Genomic DNA, 23,652 nt, shown 5'->3' with positions numbered 1-23,652 from the left:
TAAAACCAAGCTGGGAGACCAGCTAAAACCAGCTCACCAGCTTATGCTGGTCTTAGCTGGATTTTTCAGTAGGGTATTGTGTAGAAAAAATGATTATTAAAATATTGACAATACATTTTTTTATTTTGTAAGAAAACATACAGGTTTATTTTGAGTGAATAATTAAAGCAACTTTTTTATGTGGAAGATTTTCAATTATATTTTTGTGAACATAGTAATTTACATACAAGGTTTATAATTGTAGTCTCATGTCTTGTAATGTGCAGAACAGCGCATCCTATGCAGATATACAGTTTTATGACCTTTACAAGTTGTGCAACATTTAATGAAGGGTCTAAATGTGTGCACAGATGAATGAGACTATCATAGCTAAAAATGCTTAGGCGAACATAAGCACCTTTATTTTTAAGAGTGTAACTTACTGCAGAAACCACAACGTTTGCATTGTAAGATTACTTTAATAGTATCTCAATACAGAGCCGCAAAACAAACAACAGGACTAAAATAATGAAGTAGTATTTCCGTTTTAATGCAATAGAGTTTTCTTCATTTTACGAACACACATGAGTCATTTGTGAAGAGCCTGGACTTTTATTGGCAGGAGTGGAGAGTTGATTCACTCGCACAGTCAGGAGAACTGAAGCTCAGATGGGGAACTGACAGCACACACAAACAATCCAGATAATACTTTATCGTCATTTTTCTGGCGGGAATATAAACAACTGCAGGCGCTACATTGTTACCAGTCGCGGGAATCATCTGTTACTTTGTAACTTCGCTGTGAATGGATACGGAGTTTCTTTTGAAGGAGTAGCCGACAGGCTAACTAACAAACCAACGACGAGACATGAAGACTTCGGGTTTATATTCAGACCAACAAGTTGTAGAAACAATATGACTCAAGTATTAACAATTTATAAAACGTTTTATTTCAGTTTTTTTCGCTCGAGCTGAACATATGTGTTGTGAAACACTGGACTCGTTTACGTAAGTTGATATTTCTTTTAACAAAAGACCGTCTCTGATTAAGCTCTTGTTTCGGTTTGAACTTATTTACGTATTTATTGAGCATTTAACCAAACATACACTAGTTTCCCTTCTTGTTTAGATGTTTTACTGAAGTTTCAATCTAATTGCATTTATTTAACACTGACGACATGCTGGTAAGCATGTCTATCAAAAAGTTCACTTATTTATGTTGGATAAAGTGTTTGTATCATAAAACAAAGTATTTGGATACTGTGTTTACTAGTAGCTTTATTTTCATTGTGTTTACAATGCAAAAGTTATGGACTCCCAGGGAACACGCATACATTACAGATGAAATGTAGCCATATTGGGTACAAGCATCTGTCAAATATGTTAAAACGTCATCAAGTGTTCTCCGTGAATCTTGTGGCGAAAGTCATGTGTTTCCAACTTGGTTAAATATTAACTTTTATACTTAAACTCACTGTGGTGGGCAGCAGGGTTTGTCCTATAGAAACCATCAGTTAGTTTTGACAGCAACCTCACTCACTTTCCCACCCTCCACCTCACCCGGTGGCATGTCGCCTCATGCCTACCTGAGGTGGGTGGGTGGATAACCTGTCAAAGTTAATATCCCAGTATATTTATGTCTTGATTGTCTACCCTTTGTGGGCAGGGATAATACTAGCGTCTGGTTTATGTTGGCATGGTTGTGGTGTTTTGTGTTTGTCTGCGGTTGTTGATGTCTCTTTTGATCACAGAAACCTAAGTATGAGGTTGCATTGGTTTAGGGTGGCGTACCTGGAAGCAGGTGGCTTGGAGGATTAGGTTTAGTTATGAAGTTTGGAAAAGTCCTTTTCTTACACATTTGGAAAGTTCACGTCCATGACGATGGAGTTAGACAGATCAGCACTGACCATATGCGTTCGTGAACATTGACGAGTTTAAATTCAATGTGTAATAAATCAGAAATCGAGTCACAAGTAGAAGTTTATAATACAACACCATGACAAATTTGTAAACCTATCATTAAAGACATTCTGCTGATTCTATCTTCCTGTGTATCAGGAAACAGGCTAGGCCTTCCTGCACACACACGCTCGCGCGCACACACACACACACAAGTGGGTCAGTAGATGTGATGATGATCATAGGGGGGGATGGGTTTTGGCTAAACCGTCCAGGGATTCCAATGTGTACGTTAGATGTAGGTCAACCGGCACAAAGGCATATTTTTTCGTTCTGACCGATCAGATGTTTCTGGTCATATTAACCATTGGCTTTTCTGGAACATCGCATATTGAATTATTATTCCGTACAATCCCATGCCAAGGAATTTGAGCATGTCCTCACTCTAAATACTCTCAGCCTCCTCGGCGTAATGTGCAACGTGTCCAAAACAGTTTGGACGCAGATGAGAACTCCTGTGTGAGTTGGCAGATCTGTCTCAGCTACAGTAGTGCACGAAAGACAGAATCGTAGAGGAATTTCGAGAGGCCTTTTATTCGTTTTCAACTCCAGCGTTTTCCAACATGCATGAAATTGTGCCTCATTGATGCGATGACCCCTCTAAAGAGCGTTCTTGTGCGACAATGAAGGCTCTTCTGTTATGCATGCACACTTGGATGTGGAAATGCCTGGAATGCTCGTCCTTTTCGTGCTGGCCTGAAAGAAGCTTTTGGAGAGGAGCGAAATTGAATTACATTATGCTCAAGTGTGTTAATGCATGGCAGCGCTTTGGACGACCCAGCTGGAGAGGGTGGGAGTGTTGAAATGGGGGTGGGTGTTCCTGGGGATGGAGGAGCTCTTGTAAATGTCCCACAACAATGCTTTGTCTTCTCACATGTTCCTGTCGTTGTCTGTCTCGTTGTTGTCAGGGGTTTTATTTCGGTGACCTTGACAGTGATGGTCTGCGTTTTCCTGCATTTATGCTACATAGTGAGACCTTCACATTGTATCCTGGAGTGGGTGGAATTATGCTTGAATTATTCTGCTGACAGTTTGTGGAAAAGTCTTTTGAAAGCCACAATCTGTAACTTTTTCCTCTCTATCACCATCTTTGCTTGAGTCTTAAAATTGCACGATACTTTACATGCTTTATTAAAAAACAACGGACAAGTTCTGAAAAATCTAATTGGAAAGCTTAGGCTTAACACATGAATCATTTTTTAAACTTACCATTGTGAGTATGGCTGGGTATCGATTCAGATGTTCCAGATCGATTCGATTTCGATTCACAAGCTATCAAATCGATTCGATTCCAGTTCTCGGGTAGGTTTACTCGATTCTCGATTCAACTCAATGAATCTAGATTTAATACAAATACTATGTTAATAAAAAAGAACTGTCAACAGCAGTTTACAAGTGGGTAATTAATAAAAAGATATGAAAAGCCACAACACTATCGTCGTCGTCTTGTTCGCGAAATCTAAAATGCTTCCATACCTCTGACTTTTTATGTGAAGGTGGCATCAACGTCGATGAAGCCGCCATTTTAAGCACTGAATGAATGACAGGCTCGCCTCTCGCTCCTTGGTAACATCGCGCAAGGCAAAAAAAGAGGGTGACATCTAGTGAAGAAGACTAGTAATTAGATTAACGTTAGTATTATGTTCAATGTTTGCAGAAATAAATATGAAAAAAAATACGATTCTGGTCTTTAAGAATCGATTTTGAATTGACCACGTAAAAAAAAAAGATTAATCGAAAAATAATTTTTTTTTGTTGCCCAGCCCTAGTTGTGAGTCAAGGTAATGTAAGGAGGTTTTAATGTAAGGTTTTGAACACAGAGTTGCTCCATTACTGATTTTTGTTTATTTTTAACCAAAAATGTTACAGACGTCAACTTATTTCATACTTTCCGACCACAGCCATATGCATACGCAGACAGACGTCTCTGACTATTGTGTTGTGACTCATGCTGTTTTATTGTAGTTTGCTGCTACAAGCATTGCTTTTTTTAAAGGGAAGTGTTAAGATGAAACAGTTCAACATTTAAATGAAGAATTCTCAAACCTGTCTTACATAAACGGCCCTTGAAGAACTTGCCGAATGAGAGTCTGTTGAACCCAAAACCAGCCTAAATATATAAGGGCTTCCTTAAAAGATTAACCCAGCCAAAAATGATAAATCTATCATGATTTATTTTCCACTATGTCATTCGTTATTTCGAGCAAAGTCATGATGAGAGCAAATTCATGATGTAATAACATTTTATTGCATTTCCCCTATTGGAAATGTATTTAATGATCTCCTTCTGTGCTCCACAGAAAAAATAAATTTTAAAGACAAAGATAAGTAAATAATGACAGAACTGATCTTATAAATGCTCTAAACTGTTGAATCTATATACTGAGTTTATTTGTCTTCACAGGGTCCAGAGTAAAGAAAGAATGGCAGAGGAACTAAACACACTGTGAACTGTTTGAACCGCTCAGCACCTCATTGGAGGAGGCGTCTCTTTCTCGATTGGATTTACTGCAGTATCTTACAGCGATGTCAGACAGACTCACAGGTTTCCTGCAATGATGTCTGCGCTTTGACGGCTTACATTGTAGCCTCGTTGTAATGCTGGCCCTCGGAGTGGATCGTGGAAAACGAGGAGGGAATGGCGTTGCAGGAGGAACAGGAGGGAAGCCTGTGGCGGCACGGCAGTCTGCCGTTACTGTGCGTGAGCCTGGCATCAACATCAAGCAGAAGATTTCCCAATGGGAAGAGCTCAGACAACTGGAGGAAGTCCAGAAGATGAAAGTTAAAACGCACACACGAAATCTTTCAGGTGACCTTGTCGGACACACGTTTAGTGATGGAGTACGTAACAAAGGAACTTTGTCGAAAGTTAAAAGCCTGGGTTTGGATTTCAGGGAATGCAAGGTGTCTCATAAACCAGTTGTAGATGGATTCCCTTGGGATCTACCTAGAAATCGATCGCATGTTAATACATTGATAACATCAACATCTCCAACAAAGCCTTTGACGACTTTGACACAAGTCCAGTCTCCGGTTAAAACCCACTCTCGCTCTCGTTCAGCCGACCTTGTTGGAAACGGTTTTGAGTGCAATAGAAGTGACGAAGTGCGTAACAAAGCTAAAGTTAAAACCCTGGGTTTGGATTTCAGGGAATACCAGGTGTCTCATAAACGGGTTTTGGATGTCCACTCTGTTTTGCCAAGAAATCAAACTCATTTGAATAAATGTGGAACAGCAACTCTTGCAACTAAACCAGCGGCCGATGTCCAGCCCCCTGTAACCAAACCGAATGTTAGAAATGTTAAAAGCAATCATCTTAATGCAATCAACTTTGCAGAAGTTGAAATTACGTCTCTACCTCATTGTGTGGACGACCCAGAGGCATCGCTACCTCCCGGGAACTTTTATACTTCTAGGGGTTTCTGGAAAAGACTGGAGAAAGATGAACCTTTCTGGGAGAGAGAAAAAGATTCCCAAACTGTGACCAAGGGTCTTGATGAAACGAGACACTGTCCCCAGAACCTGACTTCTCCTCCACCTAAACCACAGCGTACATTCCAGTATAAGGGTGTGAGCAGTCCGCCGGGCCAGTGGATCCAGTTGGAGAATCGGACTTCATCAGTCGGTAAATCCAACCAAGTGCGGAGGAATGACATCACACTTAAGCCACCCAGCTGTCCGCCGCCTCCTTGTCCAGTAAACACCATCAGCGGAATTTCCAGAAACAGAAAGAACAGGTGAATGAATTTCCCAGAGCGGAGAAGGAATTTTAATCTTTACCATAAGAAACCAGACACTATCAGAAAAAGGTACAAAAGCCGTTACTGGTACGTTAAGTCCTAACATGCACTTTTTACACTGCAAGGAATGACTGACTTGCCTGGTGGTTTTGTCTTGTTTTCAGTACAAATGTCTAAAGAATTCTTAAATCAAGATGCATTTTTTTTGACAAGCAAAATGACCTAAGAAAATAAGTCTAGTTTTTAGACAAAAATATCAAATTTAAATGAATTTGTGTATAAAACAATTTAATAAAATCTAAAACTTTTTTCTTAAACATTTAATTCAAGAAAAAATCAAGAAAAATGTTCTTACCCCATTGGCCAATTTATTTCTTTATTTAGCTTGTTTTAAGCACAAATTCACTTAAATGTGATATTTTGTGTCTAAAAACTAGACTTATTTTCTAAGGCCATTTTGCTCATCAAGAAAATACATCTTGATTTAAGAATTTTTAAATATTTGTACTAAAACCAAAACCAAAATACTAAGTAAGAAAGTCATTTTTTTGTAGTGTACAGTGACATTTTGTACCTTTTTCTGAGAAAGTGTGAAGGATATTTTGTGTTCAGTGTTGAACAATTTAAATTGCTTGTCTTGACTTGGGTAGTACAGATAAGTTATATCAGATTTACATAAAGGTATTGTAATGGTTTGCAGTAACTGAATGATTTAAATACTTCCAAAAGTTATGCGTAGTGAACGTTTTAGGTCAAATTTCAGATAGCAGAGAGACTGGCAAGAGAGAGAAAAGATTCTTTCTTTTCCCAGAAAGTATGTGAAACATGTATATTTGTAATATATTCAATTTTTTTGATATATTTTATAAATATATATAACAATTTTAGAATCTTAGTACAAAGTATTATTGCATTGGATCTTGTATATTGCATTATTTAGCAAGTTAGTGCCGGTGTCAATGTGTAAGGGAATTTTGCCTTTGTCTTAATAATCTTGTGAAACAGGAGGTCATGGCTGGACAATTTCCTGTTCCTAGTGAGCTAAGAGAAATGTAAATATGAATGGCAATATACTTACTACAGATATTTCAAGTGGTGCTATTAATGATGACAACTTGTATTTGAGATATAAAACCTAGTTCATAGTAAGGGTTTCTAGGTTGAGTTTTTATTTTTGGAATAAAAGATAAATAGATCAAAGAATGCACATTTATTTTCACAGCCTTCTTTGCTAATATTTACTAAGTGTACCAATAATTCTGACCAGGACTAAATGATTTGTGACCCTGCCTGTGAAAACCCAGCTAAAGTTATTTTGGTCATTTACGGTCTTCTGCATAAACTCATCCTACATCATGTAAAGATCATTCGGTGAAAATATAACCTTGATATCTTTAATATTGACTGAGTAAGATCACGACAAAGATTGAAATCAAACTTTGATGCTCCAGATCTCATAATTAGATTTCACAGACAGGATCACGTTTGTTAAGTATATTTTTACATATTGGGAAATCAATGGAGTCAGAAATAAAAAATTGGTTTAATAAAAATGCAAATCTCAGAAACGAGGAAAGATCAACCAACAATCCACCAATACTGTATTTCATTTTAGTTCAAACAAGCTGTTTAGGAGACATTATGTGAGGCTGTCCATTTATAAATAGTGGTAGACACCTTCAAACAAAACCTGTTGAACCAGATCACTTCTGATATTTCCTTACGAATATTAGGTGTTGGCCTTAAACTTTCTCATACTGAAATTCTTCGCCTTCATTTCTGCTTTACTAGAGCTGCTTGATGCAAATTCAAACATCCCTATTATACATATTGAGGATATATATCTACATTAATGAACGGACTAATATCAGACTATTATCAAGACTTGGGCCAGTAAAGTGTTACCTAACAATACCAATAACACATTAAAAACTACTTAGAAACCACAGCCAAACATCCAAACATCATGGCGGTGATTTTGCACAGGCAAACAGCACTCACTTTTCCCCCAGAAAATTACAATAAATCAAGTCCTTATGCTTGTTCGTAATAGCAGTGTTGGTCAGTGTTGTGTGTTTGTTGAGAGCAGTGTTTGTAGATGAAGTGTGACTTGTTGAGATTTTAGTTGTCTGGCTTCGGCCCAGCTGTGATGTCAGCTTTGCTTTGGCAGAATTGCAGCCTATTGTCCACTTTTGGCCCAATTCTGTTTCAGTCGAGTTCACGCTGGGCTTCTTTTGAACATTAATACGCCGTTGTGTTCAATCCTTCCTATAATTGTTTTCTTTTTTGACACTAATAATGCGATTATTTCCAACAATCAGAGTAAGGACTTAATGGCAGTAAGATGTTTACATGACTCCAGCTAACCTCCTCACTCACAGTTTTTATTTTCGGATCATTACCCTAATGATTGTGTTAATCATTCACACATAGCCAATGATGAACTCACATATACTGTCACTGTTTTTATTTACTTGCATTAAAAACACGTTCTTATGGATGCATTTCATTATTCAGTGCCTGTAATGGTTTTAAACGCTGCTGTCGTATTATTTGAGCTGTTTCTGGATAAAGGCAGACTGCTGACAGCGAGTCGTGTTGACAAAGTTCAGGAAAACTTCCTAATGTCAAGGTTAAAATGAATTTATGCTTAAAGTTGATGACAAAAACGCACATGCACTTCGGTTAGTGTGGTATAGATGTGATTAAAGTGTTTACATGGCCCCATACTGCAATTAAAACCTGTTTTAATACAATTATACTTGCTGCAATTATTTTTTTTCTAATTATTGTGTACATGAGGTAAAGTATCATCGCAATATTGCAAAACCCCCATTATAATCGCAATATGAGGGTGCATGTAAACGAGGTCATTGCTCAATGTCCCCTCTGAAGCATGCATACTTTATTATATGTATACTAGAGTATCTTACGGAGTGAGCAATGTGTTTTAGTAGCGTAGTACTATATATTTCAGGATAAGGCCTAGAATTAAGATATTAAAGCAACATATACAACTTCTCAAAACTGCTCAATGGTAGGCCAACTATTCTAGTTTTAAAGCAAGTTATCTTAAAACTTATTCAGCTAGCCAAGTACACGTTTCAAAATGCTGGGTCAAAAGGGATGAGCCCAATTTAACCTATGCTGGGTTGTTTCAAACCCAAACACTGGCTTGTTTTAACCCATCTCATATAAACATTTTCTGGGTTAATGTAACCCAATGGATGTGTTTGTCCCTTTTTGATCCAACACTGGGTTAAAATATAATCCAGCATATTTCAGAGTGTAAACCATATTCATCTTTCCCAGACTCCCTTTACCCAAATCAAGCAGCATTATTCAAAGATGATTCGTACTACAAACTCTTTTTTTGGTCCACAGAAAGTCGTTTGAGTTTGAGGACGTGGTACGGCTGACAGCCCAGCAGACCTCCAGAGAAAAGGAGGGGAGGCGTTCTGGTCTTTTCCACGCCCTGTCTGAGGACAGCATCTATGAGGACATCATCTGTGAGTGTTTCTGAAAACGCCAAGAAGACATATGTCATTGATCAGATATGTAGTGCAGGATAAAGGGAATGTAACACATTTTAGCAATGAATTTGTGGAGAAACATTTTCAGTACACTGTCAAAAAAATGGTCCATAGCTGTCACTGGGGCAGGACCGTTTCTTTGGGCCAAATATGTACTATTTAGGGACAGATATGTACATTTGGTACCAGTATGAACTTCTGAGGTGCACATTTTTTAATTGGACCCTTTTTTGACCCTTTATCTGACAGTGCAAGTGTTCAGTACAAAAATCAATAGGCCATCAGTATTACAAAGAGCTTTGTTATGTATACAACTTTTCTTATCCAATTGTTTTTAGTGGACATGTCAAGAGAGAGCCCTTATGAAGACATCAAACTCTCGCCCATGTGTTTACCCAAAAGACGGCCACGACATTATACAGTTGGCCAAAGTCCACATATGAAGGTAATTGTGTATGACGTCTGCATGTGGAGTAGCTAGAAAAATACCCAATGTTAAGACCTTTAAACTTTACAAATACAGATAAACGTAATTGTGCTGAATGTATTATACCCAACACATTGAAAGTTTCATTTGCAGGGGCGGCCGGTGACTTCTTTTTTCGAGGGCAAACGATGCAAAGTTCCTCACTACATGTATGTAGCCTGTCATGTGTGTGGTTCGTCATTTAAAAATATGTGTTTGGAGCATCGAGTGATCGTGTGTGCATCACGTGTCTTGTCAAAATAAGTTCCTGCTGCAGATGCATCTAAAGGGTTTATGATAAAAGAGACGCTCGCGTTTGCCAGATACTCGCATAATCTCATGCGTAATCAGAGTTTAATGTTAAGGGAGCGTGAACGTGAGCGTCTCTTTTATCATAAACAGTTTTGATGCGTGTGCAGCAGGCCCTTATTTTGACGAAACACGTGATGCAGATGGTAGGGTTCCCAGGGGTCCTTGAAATCCTTGAAAGTTTGTGAATCTGGGGGAAATAGGCCCTGGGAAGTTTTTGAAAATATTCATACATAGATACAGGTCATTGAAAGTGCTTAAATCGAGTTCCCTCGAAAGGGAACTGTAACAATGTATCATCAAAGGTAACACGATGTAACCTTGCTCTCACTTGAAATGTTTCCCCACATTTAGTCCTTCAATTTGAGGGTATTGGACCTGGAAAGTCCTTGAAAGGTCCTTGAATTTGAAATTAACTAAGGTGTGGGAACCCTGACTTGATTTACATGATGCAACAAACACATATTTTGAAAACACAAGCAACACTCATGACACTACGAACACATGTTTTGAATTTGCGCCCCTCAGAGAGGCAGTCACGAGCCGCCAATGTTCATTTGATTTAATTAGATTTAATGGGGTGTTTGGTTATTAAGTTATTAAGTCATTTTTGTTATATTTCAATTTTAAAATAAATGTAAGAGCTTTCCAAACTTAAAACAACTTGCACTGACATATCTTAAAAACAGTGGCCTTTCTTTTCCCTCAAAAGTCATGTTTTTTAGTAAGGCATATTTGTTAAAACTAGTTATATTTCTTAATTAAACTGAGACCTAGTGCTGGTTTAAGCTAATCCGTGTCTGGGAAACCACCCCTGAATCTTCCACTTCTTGTTTTTACTGTACACAGATCTCACCGAAACCCTTCACACTGCAGGCGAACGTTGACCGACTGCAAGACAACAGAGAACCTTCATCTACTCGTCTCTCTTCTGCAAACACTCCTAAATCATCCACGACTAAACCTGCAGCTGTGTACAAGACACACAGACAACCCTCGGTAATCCCACACACCCACACTAACACGTGCTTTACACGTCACTACAGGTTCTGCAACCTTTGCTCGTTTTCACCTGCATGCACGTCATCTTAACCACATTTTTATGATGTAATTGAGATCCTTAATGTCTTACATAAGGACAGCTCACTTGAAACATGCCGAGATTTCTTGATATACAGTAATGTGCAAAAAGTCTTAGTCCACCATATTTGTTGTTTTAGCAAAGTTTTAATGGCCATGCATATATTTATTTTTCACAAACAGAAACACAATAAAAATGTCTTCTTTAGGCAAAATTTAGTATTTATTGTCATTCGATTAGAAATCAGGATTTCATTTAAACTTTTGTAAAAGCTGTTTTTTAATACTGCATATACATTTCTTCTTTCGCTCATTTCTATTTTTTGGTTGTATTCTAATAAAGCGACTGAGATGTAATGGTCATTTGCTAAAACAACAAATCTAATGGTGGTCTAAGAGTTTTGGACAGTACTGTATTTATGAAGCTTCAGTATTTAAGAGTCAATGAGCTGATAGTAGAGAAATAAGAACAGAGAAGAGAAACATGATGAAGTGTAAATGTCAGCTGTGATGAGGAAGTGGAAATGGGAGAGAGGAAGTGGTAAAGAGATGGATAGATGGTGACAGGAAATGTTGCTGGTTGGAGTCTGAGAGGTTAGGGATTATCTTAAAGTGTTCATGCATCATACTGTACAACGCTGACTAATCAGCTATATTCAGCTTGCTGGAAGAATCATCTGTACAGTTTTTTCAAAATTATCTTATACAGACCAGTGGTTCATAAACGACGTATTTGGGTTTGAGGAGAATATGTACTGTAAATATTAATATTAAACGTTTTATGTAAAAGATAATTTTAACTACCTTATCTTGGCACTTTAAAAATGTGATTTTTATTTTTTTATTTTGATGTAAAATTACTACTAGAACATTTTATGTATCTTTATTTGGCCTTGAAGCATATCACATCTCACACCCCGTGAACTTTGAAACCAGGTTGGGAACCACTGATCTATGCGTTTATCCAACTTCATAAAGTGCATCCTGTAATGTTTTTTAACCCCTTAGCATTCCTGAAAAAAGCTAAAAATGCCTAAAAAGGACACGCATTGTTTCTGTCAAATAATGCAGCGTCCCTCCCATGGTACACTGGAATTTTAAGGATTTGTGAAACATTTATTTTCATATATTCATCAAAAAAAAAATACTTTGGAATTGTATTGGTTGTGCATGGTGCAATGATAAATTAAAGAACAAGCATACCCATACAAAAATAAAAAAATATACAGTTTGGCCATTTTTTGTATATTATTCGAGCATTTAAAACGTATAATTACCCCTCCATGCATTTAAAACCAAGAAAATATATACACGTTGCAGTAGAAGAAAAACTTTCAACTATATTTTCAACTTCAAATATACTTTATAAAATTAGCTTTTATTTAGCATATATGTATATAAATATTTTGTCCCGGAATACATTTCTTGCCCCATGGGTTGTAAAATTATAAAATTATTAAAATAAATTTTGAAATATACTATGCAAAAGTCTTAGGCCACCATGCCACCATTACTTTTGTTGTTTTTGCAATGTTATGGTGATCACTGATCAAATATAATTATTTCTCAGTCTCTTAGAATACATCCAGAAATGTGTATGTAGTATTAAAAACGGTATAAAAGTATAACGTGTGAAGTATTTACGGTAATCTCCCCTTCCACTTGAGCAATAGCAGGCAGCTGCAGGATCTCTTAAACATAAATAAAATTAAATCCTAATTTTTAATTCTAATTAAATGACTTCAAAAAAGCTCAAGATGAGTTTCATGCCAAGAGAGGTCAACACTAAATACTGACTGATGCCTGAAGAAGACATTTAGTTCTGAAAAGTTTTGTTTTTAATTTTGTATACATATTTCCTGTATTTTCTGTTTGTATCTTAATAAAAAGAGAAAAAAATAAATATGGATGAATATTAAAACTTTGCTAAAACAACAAAGCTGATGGGCTAAGATTTTTGCACAGTACTGTTTGTTGATATATGAAGGTTAAAACAAAAATATATTTAATTAGGCTTTACTTTCTACAAAAAGTATTTTGCATATATTTAAAAGAAATGGCCATATGGAGTGCATTATTTAACATGGAAAGTCAATATAATCCTTAGAGATTCTTGTTTGTGTTTCTCATATAGATTGTAAATTGGATCCAGGAAATCTTTGAAGCCAAGAGAGGACGGAAACGCGTGTGGGCAACAGCAAGCAGAGGTGACTCTCTTCACCTGCTTTATTAAAAACACAAATCAAATCCTAATCATACCTCATGAATCACTTAATAAAGCTTTATTTTCTGGCAGATGAATTAAGTGGAACAGAGAGTGATCCAGAGGAGACCTCTAAAGGTCAGTGATAGATTTATTCAAGTGTCACTTTCACATCAAACCAGTTCAGTGTTTTTATAAACCCATCAATGCTTGTTTATATTCTTTCAGGTCGCTCCCAGCGTACAGTCTACGTTCAGTCAACGTTAAAGCGACGGCCGGGCTACCGCACTTTAGAGCGAGATCTGATTCAGCTTCAAGAGCAGAAACTTTTCCAGCAGTTTGTTGTGGTGTCGCTTAGAAAAAGTTCCCCTGGAAACACTTACACGCCTGAGATCACACAACAGTTCCCTAGAAAGGTAAAGAAACCTGCCACTGTTAGATGTTGAAGAACAAACTACAACTTCATTTTACATGTACTTACTTACATTTATGCATATGGCAAATGCTTTAATCCAACACTGTATACACACTATATATATATCTTCATCAGTATGGATAATTTGGGATTAAACGTTGCTAATGCCATTTTCTACCAATTGCACTACAACATTTAACTTTCTTAAAGCTCCCATAACACACGCTGTTTCTGCTCATCTCATGCTAATCTTAAGCACCTATAGAGTTGTGTTGTGCTATTAAAGTGCCCATATAAGGACTTCCTGCACTGAAAAGCTGCCCATAAAAGAAACAAAGCAAGATTGTTATGTATGAATCTTTCATGTTCAACAAAAACTTTCCGAAACTTGTACGAACCCCGGCGAGTGCATTCGGCACAGGAATACTCCGTCACACGCTCAAATGCTTTTTTGACACTTTGCATACGTTTAACACGAGGAATCCGTATCTTAAATGGTGTTAATAATTCAGAATGCATGGAATAGCTTTAACCCCCCCCCCCCCCCCCCCAATTTAAAGGGATAGTTCAACCCAAAATAAAAATTAGCTCATATTTGACTCACTCTCAAGCCATTCTTGGTGTATATATTTTTTCTCCTTTCAGCCTTTTTTTAGCCAATTATCAAAAACTAATCCATGCAGTTATTAAATGTCTTGTGATGGGTTTTTATAGCATTGGGTCAGCATCCGCCCCACCTCAAGTCTTTCATGAACACGTGTACGTCTGCAGTTTATAAAGTTTGAAATTTAAATGAAGAGCTCAGATGCAAAACCCTCTAAGTGCATTTGACATATTTTTGTGTAAATGAGCATTTTCATGAGTTTTTATTAGCTGTATTTCTCAATGATCTGAGGCTGTGTTTAAGTGGATTTGAAGCAAAAGTATTTGATGAACGTACACTACGTGACTTTTGACTAAGGTGGCGCTTAGCGGCTTTTGCATCTGAGCTCCTCAAATGTTTCCTTACAAAACTCATTGCTTAATCTCAGAGGACATTTAATAACTGTATGAATTAGTTTCTGATGGGTGGATGCAATTTTTGGTAAAGAAAGCACAGGTTTTCATTGCAATAACTAAACTTATTTTTGGGGGTTTATTTATAGGAAATATAAAAAATATTTAAAGGGTATTTAAAAATGGAGATCTATTGCAAAATAATGTAGATGATGTCTTAATCATGCACAGACTAATTATTAAATAAATAGGGGTCAAATTTGATTTCATAGTTGGGCACAGTAGTGTCCTTTTACTCTAAATGCTGTCTTGTTTCAACTCAAGGTTTGGCAAAATACAGACAAACTTAACCGATGGTCTAAATTAACCTTGAAAATGTCCAGATTTTGCCCAACCATGGATTAAAACAACCCAGCATTGGTTAATTTAAAGGTGCAGTGTGTAAATTTTAGCAGCATCTAGTGGTGAGGTTGTGAATTGCAGCCAACAACTCAGTCCACTGCTCACCCCTCACTTTTGAAACGCATAGAGAAGCTACGGTAGTCACTGTGTAGACAAATTAGTAAAAAAAGTTTGTCCGTTAAGGGCTTCTGTAGAAACATGGCGGCACAAAATGGCGACTTCCATGTAAGGGGACCCTCTGTGTATGTAGATAAAAACGTCTCATTCTAAGGTAATAAAAACATAACGGTTCATTATGAAAGGTCTTTACACACCCCTGATAATATAGTTTTGTATATAATTTTGCATTTCTGTCAAGAGATCCTTCTAAAAATTACACACTGCACCTTTAAACCCAGTTTGTCCATATTTTAACTAATCGTGGATTGAAACAGCTCAGAATTTTTTTTTTGAGTGTTTAGGGAAGTGAATGCTATTCTAAAGAGAAGTGATGTTTGAATTTATTTCTCATGTAGTTTGAGAAATCTTCTCGATTGTCTCGTGAGGCTGAGGACAGATTGAAGGCCATTCCCAAGTTCTGTTTTCCTGACTGCCAGGACTGGCGTCCCTCCTCGGATCACACAAGGTGAGATTATTAACACCTACTTACTATAACCCTGATGGGGTGTATGGGTAACAGCTGGGCATTATGGCCTGCTGCACCTCCACCCCCACTTTATTCACTACTTGCACAAACTGATTGGCTAAACAAACCATTTGTCCCTCCCAGTGAAACTTTTTCATTTGTCCTCACGGGGGAAGATGGCAGTCGTTTATTTGGATATTGCCGCAAAATCCTGGTAAGTCTGTCAATATGGCAAACACATTTATTTAGCAGACAAATATCCTCTGAGCTGTATGAGGACTAGATTGTGTTCTTGTGGTTTTCATTTCTTGTTGAATCTCGACTGACAGCCCAGTGGGAAAGGGAAGAGACTGCCTGAAGTTCACTGCATCATCAGTAGACTCGGCTGCTTCAATCTCTTCTCCAAGGTCAGGAGCTTTTATTACATTGACATTACATTTATGCATTTGGCAGACGCTTTTATCCAAAGCCACTTACATCCTATTAGTATGCGTGTTCCCTGGACATCGCACCCATGACTTTTTAAACAAATTGAGCAAACAGATTGATGCTGTTGCATTGCTTATGTCAATGTTTTCACCTTTAAACTTGAGATTAAATTCCTGTTCATCTGTGTGCCAATGTCCCTGTAGATCTTGGAAGAGGTGGAGAGGAGAAGAGAGATTTCTCCCGCTTTGGTTCATCCTTTTATGCAAAGTGTCATGGAAGCACCTTTCCCGGCTCCTGGACGCACCATCTCCGTCAAAAGCTTTCTACCGGGCTCTGGGAATGAAGTTTTGACTCTGTGCAGGCCGGTGGACTCGCGTTTGGAGCATGTGGATTTTGAAAGCTTGCTGCAGTGTCTGAGTGTCACTACGCTCCTGCAGGTCTTTGCTTCTCTGCTGCTGGAGAGGAGAGTCATCTTCATCGCAGACAAACTTAGGTACAGCCCACCACATTATTGGGCAGCGGGTACTTTTTATTATGTTACAAATCTTCTTTCATCTCTTTAGATATTTGACAATTTAACCCACCACTGGCTTATGTAATATCCTACATAATGAATGACAGCTAGAACTAGACTTTAAACAAATTGTGTTCAAGTAATAGTTCACCACATAATTTACTCACACGGTAAAAAGTACTTTGCTGCCTTAAAATTTTTTGTTGAATCAACTCGAATTTACAAGTCATTTTAACTTACTATTATTTATCTTGACTAGAGATGTGTTGTTATAACTACAGGTGAGTTGTTATAACTTATAAAATTAAGTTGTCTTTTCTCAACTATATTTTTTAAGTTGTAACAACTCATCTCTGTTGATTTGTAAATCTGAGTTGATTTAACAAATCTGGGGAAAAAATTCAAGGCCCTGGGAGGTTTTTGAAAATATACATACATAGATACAGGTCATTAAAAGTGCTTGAATCTATTTTATGCAAAAAAATCATATTCCCTGTGTAGTGTAGGATAATATCATAAAAATTCTAGACTTTAAGCACACGTGCTAAACTATTCGCTTTAAATGCTTATATTTTCTGTATGTGAATGTTGATTCATACCAAAATGCTTTTTTGCCTAGTTGTGTTTGACACATGAAAACATCTCGGGTTACATATGTAACTGTTGTTCCCTGAGAAGGGAACGAGACGCTGTATCTCCGTTGCCATACTTCCTGCGTCCCTGTAATGCCGTCTTTGGCAATATTTCAGATAGTGATATACTTTCTGGCTCCCGCGTCACCCTGTCATTGTTGTTAAGCCTCACCATTGATTGAATTTGAAATACACATTCAGACACACTTAACCCTGGAGGCGTCCCCAAAGTGTCACCGCAGTGACACAGCGCGAGTTCCCTGAAAGTGAACTGTAAAAATGTATCTTTAAAGGTAACACGATGTAACCTTGATCTCACTTGAAATGTGTCCCCACATTTAGTCCTTGAATTTGAGGGTATTGGACCTGGAAAGTCTTTGAAAGGTCCTTGAATTTGAAGTTAACTAAGCTGTGAGAACCCTGAATAAAATAAATTTAAGGCAGCAAAGTTTTTTTTACAGTGCACTTTAATGGCATACTAGGTGTGTATGATTTCCTTTCTTCATCCATTAGTAAGTATGTACCATAGTTTTTGTTTTTTGCAAGTCTTGTGATTAGTCGTCAAATGTGTCATGACAAAAATGTGTTCACCATTGCGCAAGTTGCAGAATATTATTTATTATAACTCTAAATGTGTTCGGCTGAAGAAAGGAAGTCATATACTCAGAATGGCATTAAGGTGAGTAAATAATGGGTTAATTTTCAGTTTTCAGTGAGCTATTCCTTGAAAGCAAAACTCTTAAAGTAAAACAGTATTCATAGTTTATGTAATTATATAAATTGACCTACATTTTTGCAAATGTCACGCTGCAAACCTCTGTTTAACATTTGTGACTTGATTTACATTTATGCATTTGGCGGGTGCTTGTATCAAAAGCAACATTCCCCTTCAGGCATATTACATTTATATATTAGTATGTGCATTTCTCTGGGTGTCAAACTTTGAAAGTGGCGTTGCTAGCAGCATGCTCTTTCAGTTAAGCTATGAGAACACATTGATATAACACGTGCAAATCTTATTGTACACATGCAAATCCTTTACTCTTTCAACATGATTGACACTTTTGCAAATCTTTTAAGTAGTAATTTCTCGTCACACTACCTGTGTTGTGATATATTTACCTGGATTAAAGCATTTTTATTCTGTACAGTGTCTTATCTCGATGTGCGCACTCGGCCCTGGCACTGCTGTATCCCTTTACCTGGCAGCACACTTTTGTACCCGTGCTTCCGGCCAACATGCTGGACATCTGCTGCTCTCCCACACCCTTCCTCATGGGGGCGCTGTCACCATCCCTGCCTCAAGTTTTGGATATGCCCATTGAAGAGGTCAGTCGATGCTTTATTTTTGAAGTCCAAGTATAACGTTGAAGTGAACATAATCATTATTTAGTTTATCGTGAGCACTTCCCACCCTCTCCATGGCCCCTATCATTACGCTTTGAGGAGTCTTTCATTGTAAATCACTTTTATGATGATGTATCTCTTTACTTAGCAAAAATTATGTGTAATTTAAAGTCTGGAAGCGGTCTTAACAAGCTAAACGGTAACAAAACTGTACACGTGGCAATCTGACTAATTCTGCACACAAGTTCCCCATAACACTGCAAAGATTGTACATTTACAGATTTTAAGTTGTTAAATATTTATTATAGATCTTCTTCTTTTTGTATGTTCAATAAACATTAATAACACACACTGCAAAAAATGACTTTCTTACTTAGTATTTTTGTCTTGTTTTCAGTAGAAATATCAAAAAATTCTTAAATCAAGAAGTATTTTCTTGATGAGCAAAATGACCTAAGAAAATAATAGTAGTTTTTACATAAAAAATATACAATTTAAGTGAATTTGTGCTTAAAACAAGCAAAAATATCTGCCAATGGGGTGAGAAAATTTTACTTGAATTAAGTGTTTAAGAAAAAAAAACTTATTTCAAAAAAAAATTTCTCACCCCATTGGCAGATAATTTTGCTTGTTTTGGGGACAGTTTTACTTGAGTTGTATATTGTTTGTCTTAAAACTAGACTTATTTACTAAGGTCATTTTGCACATCAAGAAAAAGCATCTTAATTTAAGAATTTTTAGATATTTCTACTGAAAACAAGACAAAAATACTAAGTAAGAAAGTCATTTTTTGCAGTGCACATGTTACTTTATGTAATATTGGTTCTTGTGTTGCATTGTCATTTTGACATTTATTCTTTTTTGTTTGACTCACTTTTTCCAGGTTCTTATTGTGGATTTATGTGCGGACAAGTTTGTCGTTCAAGTGAGTATTTGTCCTTCAGTTCCTAATAATACAGGGGTGTGTTCTTTTGAAATTAAAGTATGTGTCTGCTTTGTGAGGGGCGTGGCCTGACGCTCAAGCCTGGACTCGAGTATTTGCATTTTATTAAGACTGCGTTATTTTTCACTCCATCTAAGATATATTTGAATCCGTATCTTTACATTTACATTTCATTTTTTAGTACTACTTAGTCTTTTAACATTGGATAGATTTAAAATATTGCTCATTTGTGGATTGGAACATGGGAAACATTATTGGCTGCTTGTCATTGACCCAAATGTTAACATCTGTGCGTACATAAAATGTGGAAGTGAATGGTAACTTTTTTCATTTTGAGATTCATGCATTGGGCTTTATGTCATCTTTGTGCACAAAATGTAAATGTTGTCTAAATGTTTTTGTGTGACCCAGCCGTCTGATCTCCATATAAAAAGTTTATATCCTTTCTGTGCCTCAGCTCGGAGATGAAGACTGTATCTTACCCAGAAAGCTGCAGGCAGCACTTCAGGAGATACTGGACAACAGACACGAGATGTTACATCAAAACTCAAGAGACAAGAGAGAAGGTCAGATTTCTCTTCCACAGATTTACCTTCACACCCACACCTACAATCAGACGGAAAACCAGTCTCTAAAACCGGTTTCACTTGTGTGTTTGATGTCTCACGTTTTGTTGAATGAGTTGCGCATGAATCATAATGTCACAATTATTCATCATATATAACCATTTGAACACATGAAATACTTTTTTTAAACTGAACAAATCATCTGATCAGTTATGATTGGTTATTAAACTCTATTAATATATCTATCCATCCATATACTGTCTGCCTTTCTGCATGTATATACACTGCAAAAATGACTTTTTTTAGTATTTTTGTCTTGTTTTCTTGATGAGCAAAATGACCTAAGAGGATAAGTCTAGTTTTTAGACAAAACATAAAATGTAGGCAAATTTGTGCTTAAAACACGCAAAAAATCTGCTATGGGGTAAGAAAAAAATCTTAAAATAAGTTTGCTTTTTTTCTTAAGCAATTCAAGAAAAGTTTTCTCATCCCACTGGCTTGCTTGTTTTAAGCACAAATTCACTTAAATTGTATATTTTTTTGTCTTAAAACTAGACTTATTTTCTTTTGCTCATCAAGAAAATACATCTTGATTTAAGAAATTGTAGACATTTGTACTGTTAGAAATTAGCATTGCACACCTGTACACTGCAAAAAAAAAAATCTGTTTTGTTTTTTAATAAAAATGTCTAAAAGTTCTTAAATTAAGATGCTTTTTCTTGATGAGCAAAATGACCCAAGAAAATAAGTCTAGTTTTTAGATCAAAAATATCAAATTTAAGTGATTTTGTGCATAAAACAAGCAAAAAAAATCTGCCAATGGGGTAAGCACATTTTTCTTGAATTTAGTGTTTAAGAAAAATGTTCACGTTTTTTTGCTTACCCCATCTTAATTTAAGAATTTTTAGATATTTTTACTGAAAACAAGACAAAAATACTAAGAATTTGTTTCTTGAAAATCATTTTTTGCAGTGTAGGTGATGGATAGGTGTGTAGGAAAGAAAACCAATAAAGTCAAAATACAGACAAAACCTAAGATAATCCCACACACACATCTGCTTGTTACGGAGCCCCTAAGGGGACATGGAGCAAAAATTATTAAAGTTTATTTTCATGTGCGCATGTGAAACTATAGCGTGTGCACGTGAAACTATCGCGTTAAACTACTAAAGAAAAAGTTTCATGTGCGCATGCGAAAGTTTCACGTGCTCATGCGAAACGAAACTTTTTAAAAAATTCTGCATATGAAGGTTTTGTGTGAGCACATGAAGGTTTTACGTGAGCATGGGAAAGTTTCATGCGAGCACACGAAAGTTTTTTTCTCCAATGTCAGCTTAGGGGGCTCGGTAGCTTGCAAACCATATAGAAATCATTTATTGGCAACGTTTCACTCGCATGATTTTAATCAGGCATCATGGATATTTTTAAGTAATACTTACAAATCGCACCCTGTGTTTCATCCCCGTATAAGTATTCTTGCATTAAATGAAGTGTAATTGATAACTCTTTCCAAGTACTCTTTACAAATTTATTCAGTCTCACATTAAAGTTTTGCTTTTCCTACAGATGAGTCCGAGCTGAGCACATTGGTGTCAGAAGCATTTGTTTGGTTCTTTGTTGAGCTGGTCGGACATTATTCCCTCTACATGAATGAAGGAGGGCCTGGTGGTGCACGAGAGCTTCAGAGAGACGCTTTCAGAAAATCTCATCCTTCCCGAGGAGTGCGACAGTTCCTGCAGCTCTTCATGGACACACAGATGTTTGCCGGGTTCATTCACGATCGGGAGCTCAGAAAAGGAGGTGTTAAAGGTGAGAGGTGTTTCCAGAAGGATGTGATGATTTTGGGTGACCTATGTCTTTAAGTACTGAGAGAAATATCCTGTCTTTTTTTAAAGGGCTGTTTGAAGTTCGAGCTGCAGAATATCTAAATTCCTATCCTGAAACTGAACTCAGTGGAGTCAACAGATTTCTCAAGGGGCTCGGTAAGTCATTTACTGCTTTTCCATTTATGTGAAACAGCATGAGAGGGTTGTGTTTTACTAACAACAAATGCATATTTGCAGGGAACAAAATGAAATTCTTGCAGAAGAAATAAGGCGCCGTCCAAACAGTCCGAAATCTCAACGTCATGTGCCAAGTATGGCTTTTTCGCAAGCATGTGATGACTCAACCAGATTCTCACAGTTCCTGTCCCATAGAGAGACTCACGGGTGGAGATGAGGTCAAGACTAGAAGACTTGCCCCACCCTAAAAACTCTCCGGCTTGGAATTGCTGTGCCATCGGAGAAGAGGAAAAGGCTGGAAATTAGTTTTTAAGCATGAGGAGGAAGAAAGTCGACTGAATTAGACCGCGCAGGAAATAGAGAAGGACATTATTGTTACTTTGATGAATAAGGAAAATAAATGGATTGATTGTGAGCAGTGGTTGGGTTAACAGCCATTACAGATGTCATACACTTAACCTGTTATTGTTTATGTATTGTTCTTATTGTTTACTAAAAAAAATTATTATTTCAGACTGAAAGAAGTCCAACTGGAAGTAATTTGTGGTTTAAAAGAAAATATAATGAAGAATGGATTATATTACTCTAAAAAAAATTAATGTAGGATTCCTCAGTTGCACAGTTAAATATTAAAACATTGTTTTGCTTTCTTTTTATTGAATGTCAATGTACATTTTTAATGGCAGAGAAAATTTTCAGTCTTTTGCATTTTGTACAGTTTTTAAATATTTTATGTAACAAGACCTTTTGTAACATTTGAAAATAAAAATATTTTATATGCATTTTAACATCTGTATCATTAATTTTTTTTAAATGTGCCACAAAAGTAACATGTACAGTGTACTCGTGTAGACTTAAAATACATTTACACCACCAAAAATAACTTTCTTTGTATTACTTTGTATAGTATTACTTAGTATTTTTGTCTTGTTTTCAGTACAAATGTCTGTAAATTCCTTAATCAAGATGTATTATCTTGATGAGCAAAATGAGCGAAGAAAGTAAGTCTAGTTTTTAGACATAAAATGTACAATTTAAGTGAATTTGTGTTTAAAACAAGCCAAATAAATCTGCCAATTGGGTAAGAACTGTTTAAGAAAAAACGTAAAGATTGTTTTGCTTGTTTTGAGCGCAAATTCGCTTAAAATTTATGTTTTTTTTTTTCTAAGGTCATTTTGCTCATCAAGAAATTAATTTCTTTAACCTCTTAAGACCCGCCCTTTGGTTTGTCTCTTTTACAGATTTCTTCCAGCTATTTTGGGGTTAGGAAAAACCAGTAAATATAACCAAATATTTTTCTTTGAACATGAAGCAGTGTAATTGTCCACATTTGTGTACAACAGGTTCCAGTTGCACAGAATTATAGTAAACAATTTTAATTAATATTTTAATTTAAGAATTTTTTTATTTTTGTACTGAAAACAAGACCAAAATACTAAAGTAAGAAAGTATTTTTTCCAGTGTAGAACAAACAATAGAGACATAAAGAAGACCGTTGTGGAGAAAACCAG

General features: G+C 36.5%; 1 protein-coding gene across 1 annotated transcript; it reads left to right on the top strand.

Moving 5' to 3' along the window:
• Nucleotides 1–300: 300 nt before the first annotated feature.
• Nucleotides 301–22,929, top strand: dennd2c (DENN/MADD domain containing 2C). Its single transcript, XM_055167443.2, has 18 exons — nt 301–987; nt 4,343–5,675; nt 9,063–9,187; nt 9,550–9,656; nt 10,836–10,985; nt 13,201–13,273; nt 13,363–13,407; nt 13,498–13,685; nt 15,598–15,707; nt 15,852–15,921; nt 16,037–16,114; nt 16,340–16,629; nt 18,434–18,611; nt 19,513–19,554; nt 20,030–20,138; nt 21,705–21,947; nt 22,034–22,120; nt 22,202–22,929. The coding sequence occupies exons 2-18, from the start codon at nt 4,537–4,539 to the stop codon at nt 22,231–22,233; spliced, it is 3,066 nt and encodes a 1,021-aa protein (XP_055023418.2). The 5' UTR covers nt 301–987; nt 4,343–4,536; the 3' UTR covers nt 22,234–22,929.
• The last annotated feature ends 723 nt before the right edge of the window (nt 22,930–23,652 follow it).

Source organism: Misgurnus anguillicaudatus, chromosome 5 (assembly GCF_027580225.2).
Source record: "Misgurnus anguillicaudatus chromosome 5, ASM2758022v2, whole genome shotgun sequence".
Classification (NCBI taxonomy): Eukaryota; Metazoa; Chordata; class Actinopteri; order Cypriniformes; family Cobitidae; genus Misgurnus; species Misgurnus anguillicaudatus.
The sequence above is the reverse complement of the archived record's forward strand: the minus strand, read 5'-3'. Positions and strand labels throughout refer to the sequence as shown.

What these genes read in the sequence shown, in the direction of transcription:
- dennd2c (XM_055167443.2), top strand. Translation starts at nt 4,537, where the DNA reads ATGCTGGCCCTCGGAGTGGATCGTGGAAAACGAGGAGGGAATGGCGTT. An exon ending in GTGGGCAACAGCAAGCAGAG is followed by an intron (nt 13,274 to 13,362) that starts GTGACTCTCTTC and finishes ATTTTCTGGCAG; the next exon opens with ATGAATTAAGTGGAACAGAG. An exon ending in CACAACAGTTCCCTAGAAAG is followed by an intron (nt 13,686 to 15,597) that starts GTAAAGAAACCT and finishes TTTCTCATGTAG; the next exon opens with TTTGAGAAATCTTCTCGATT.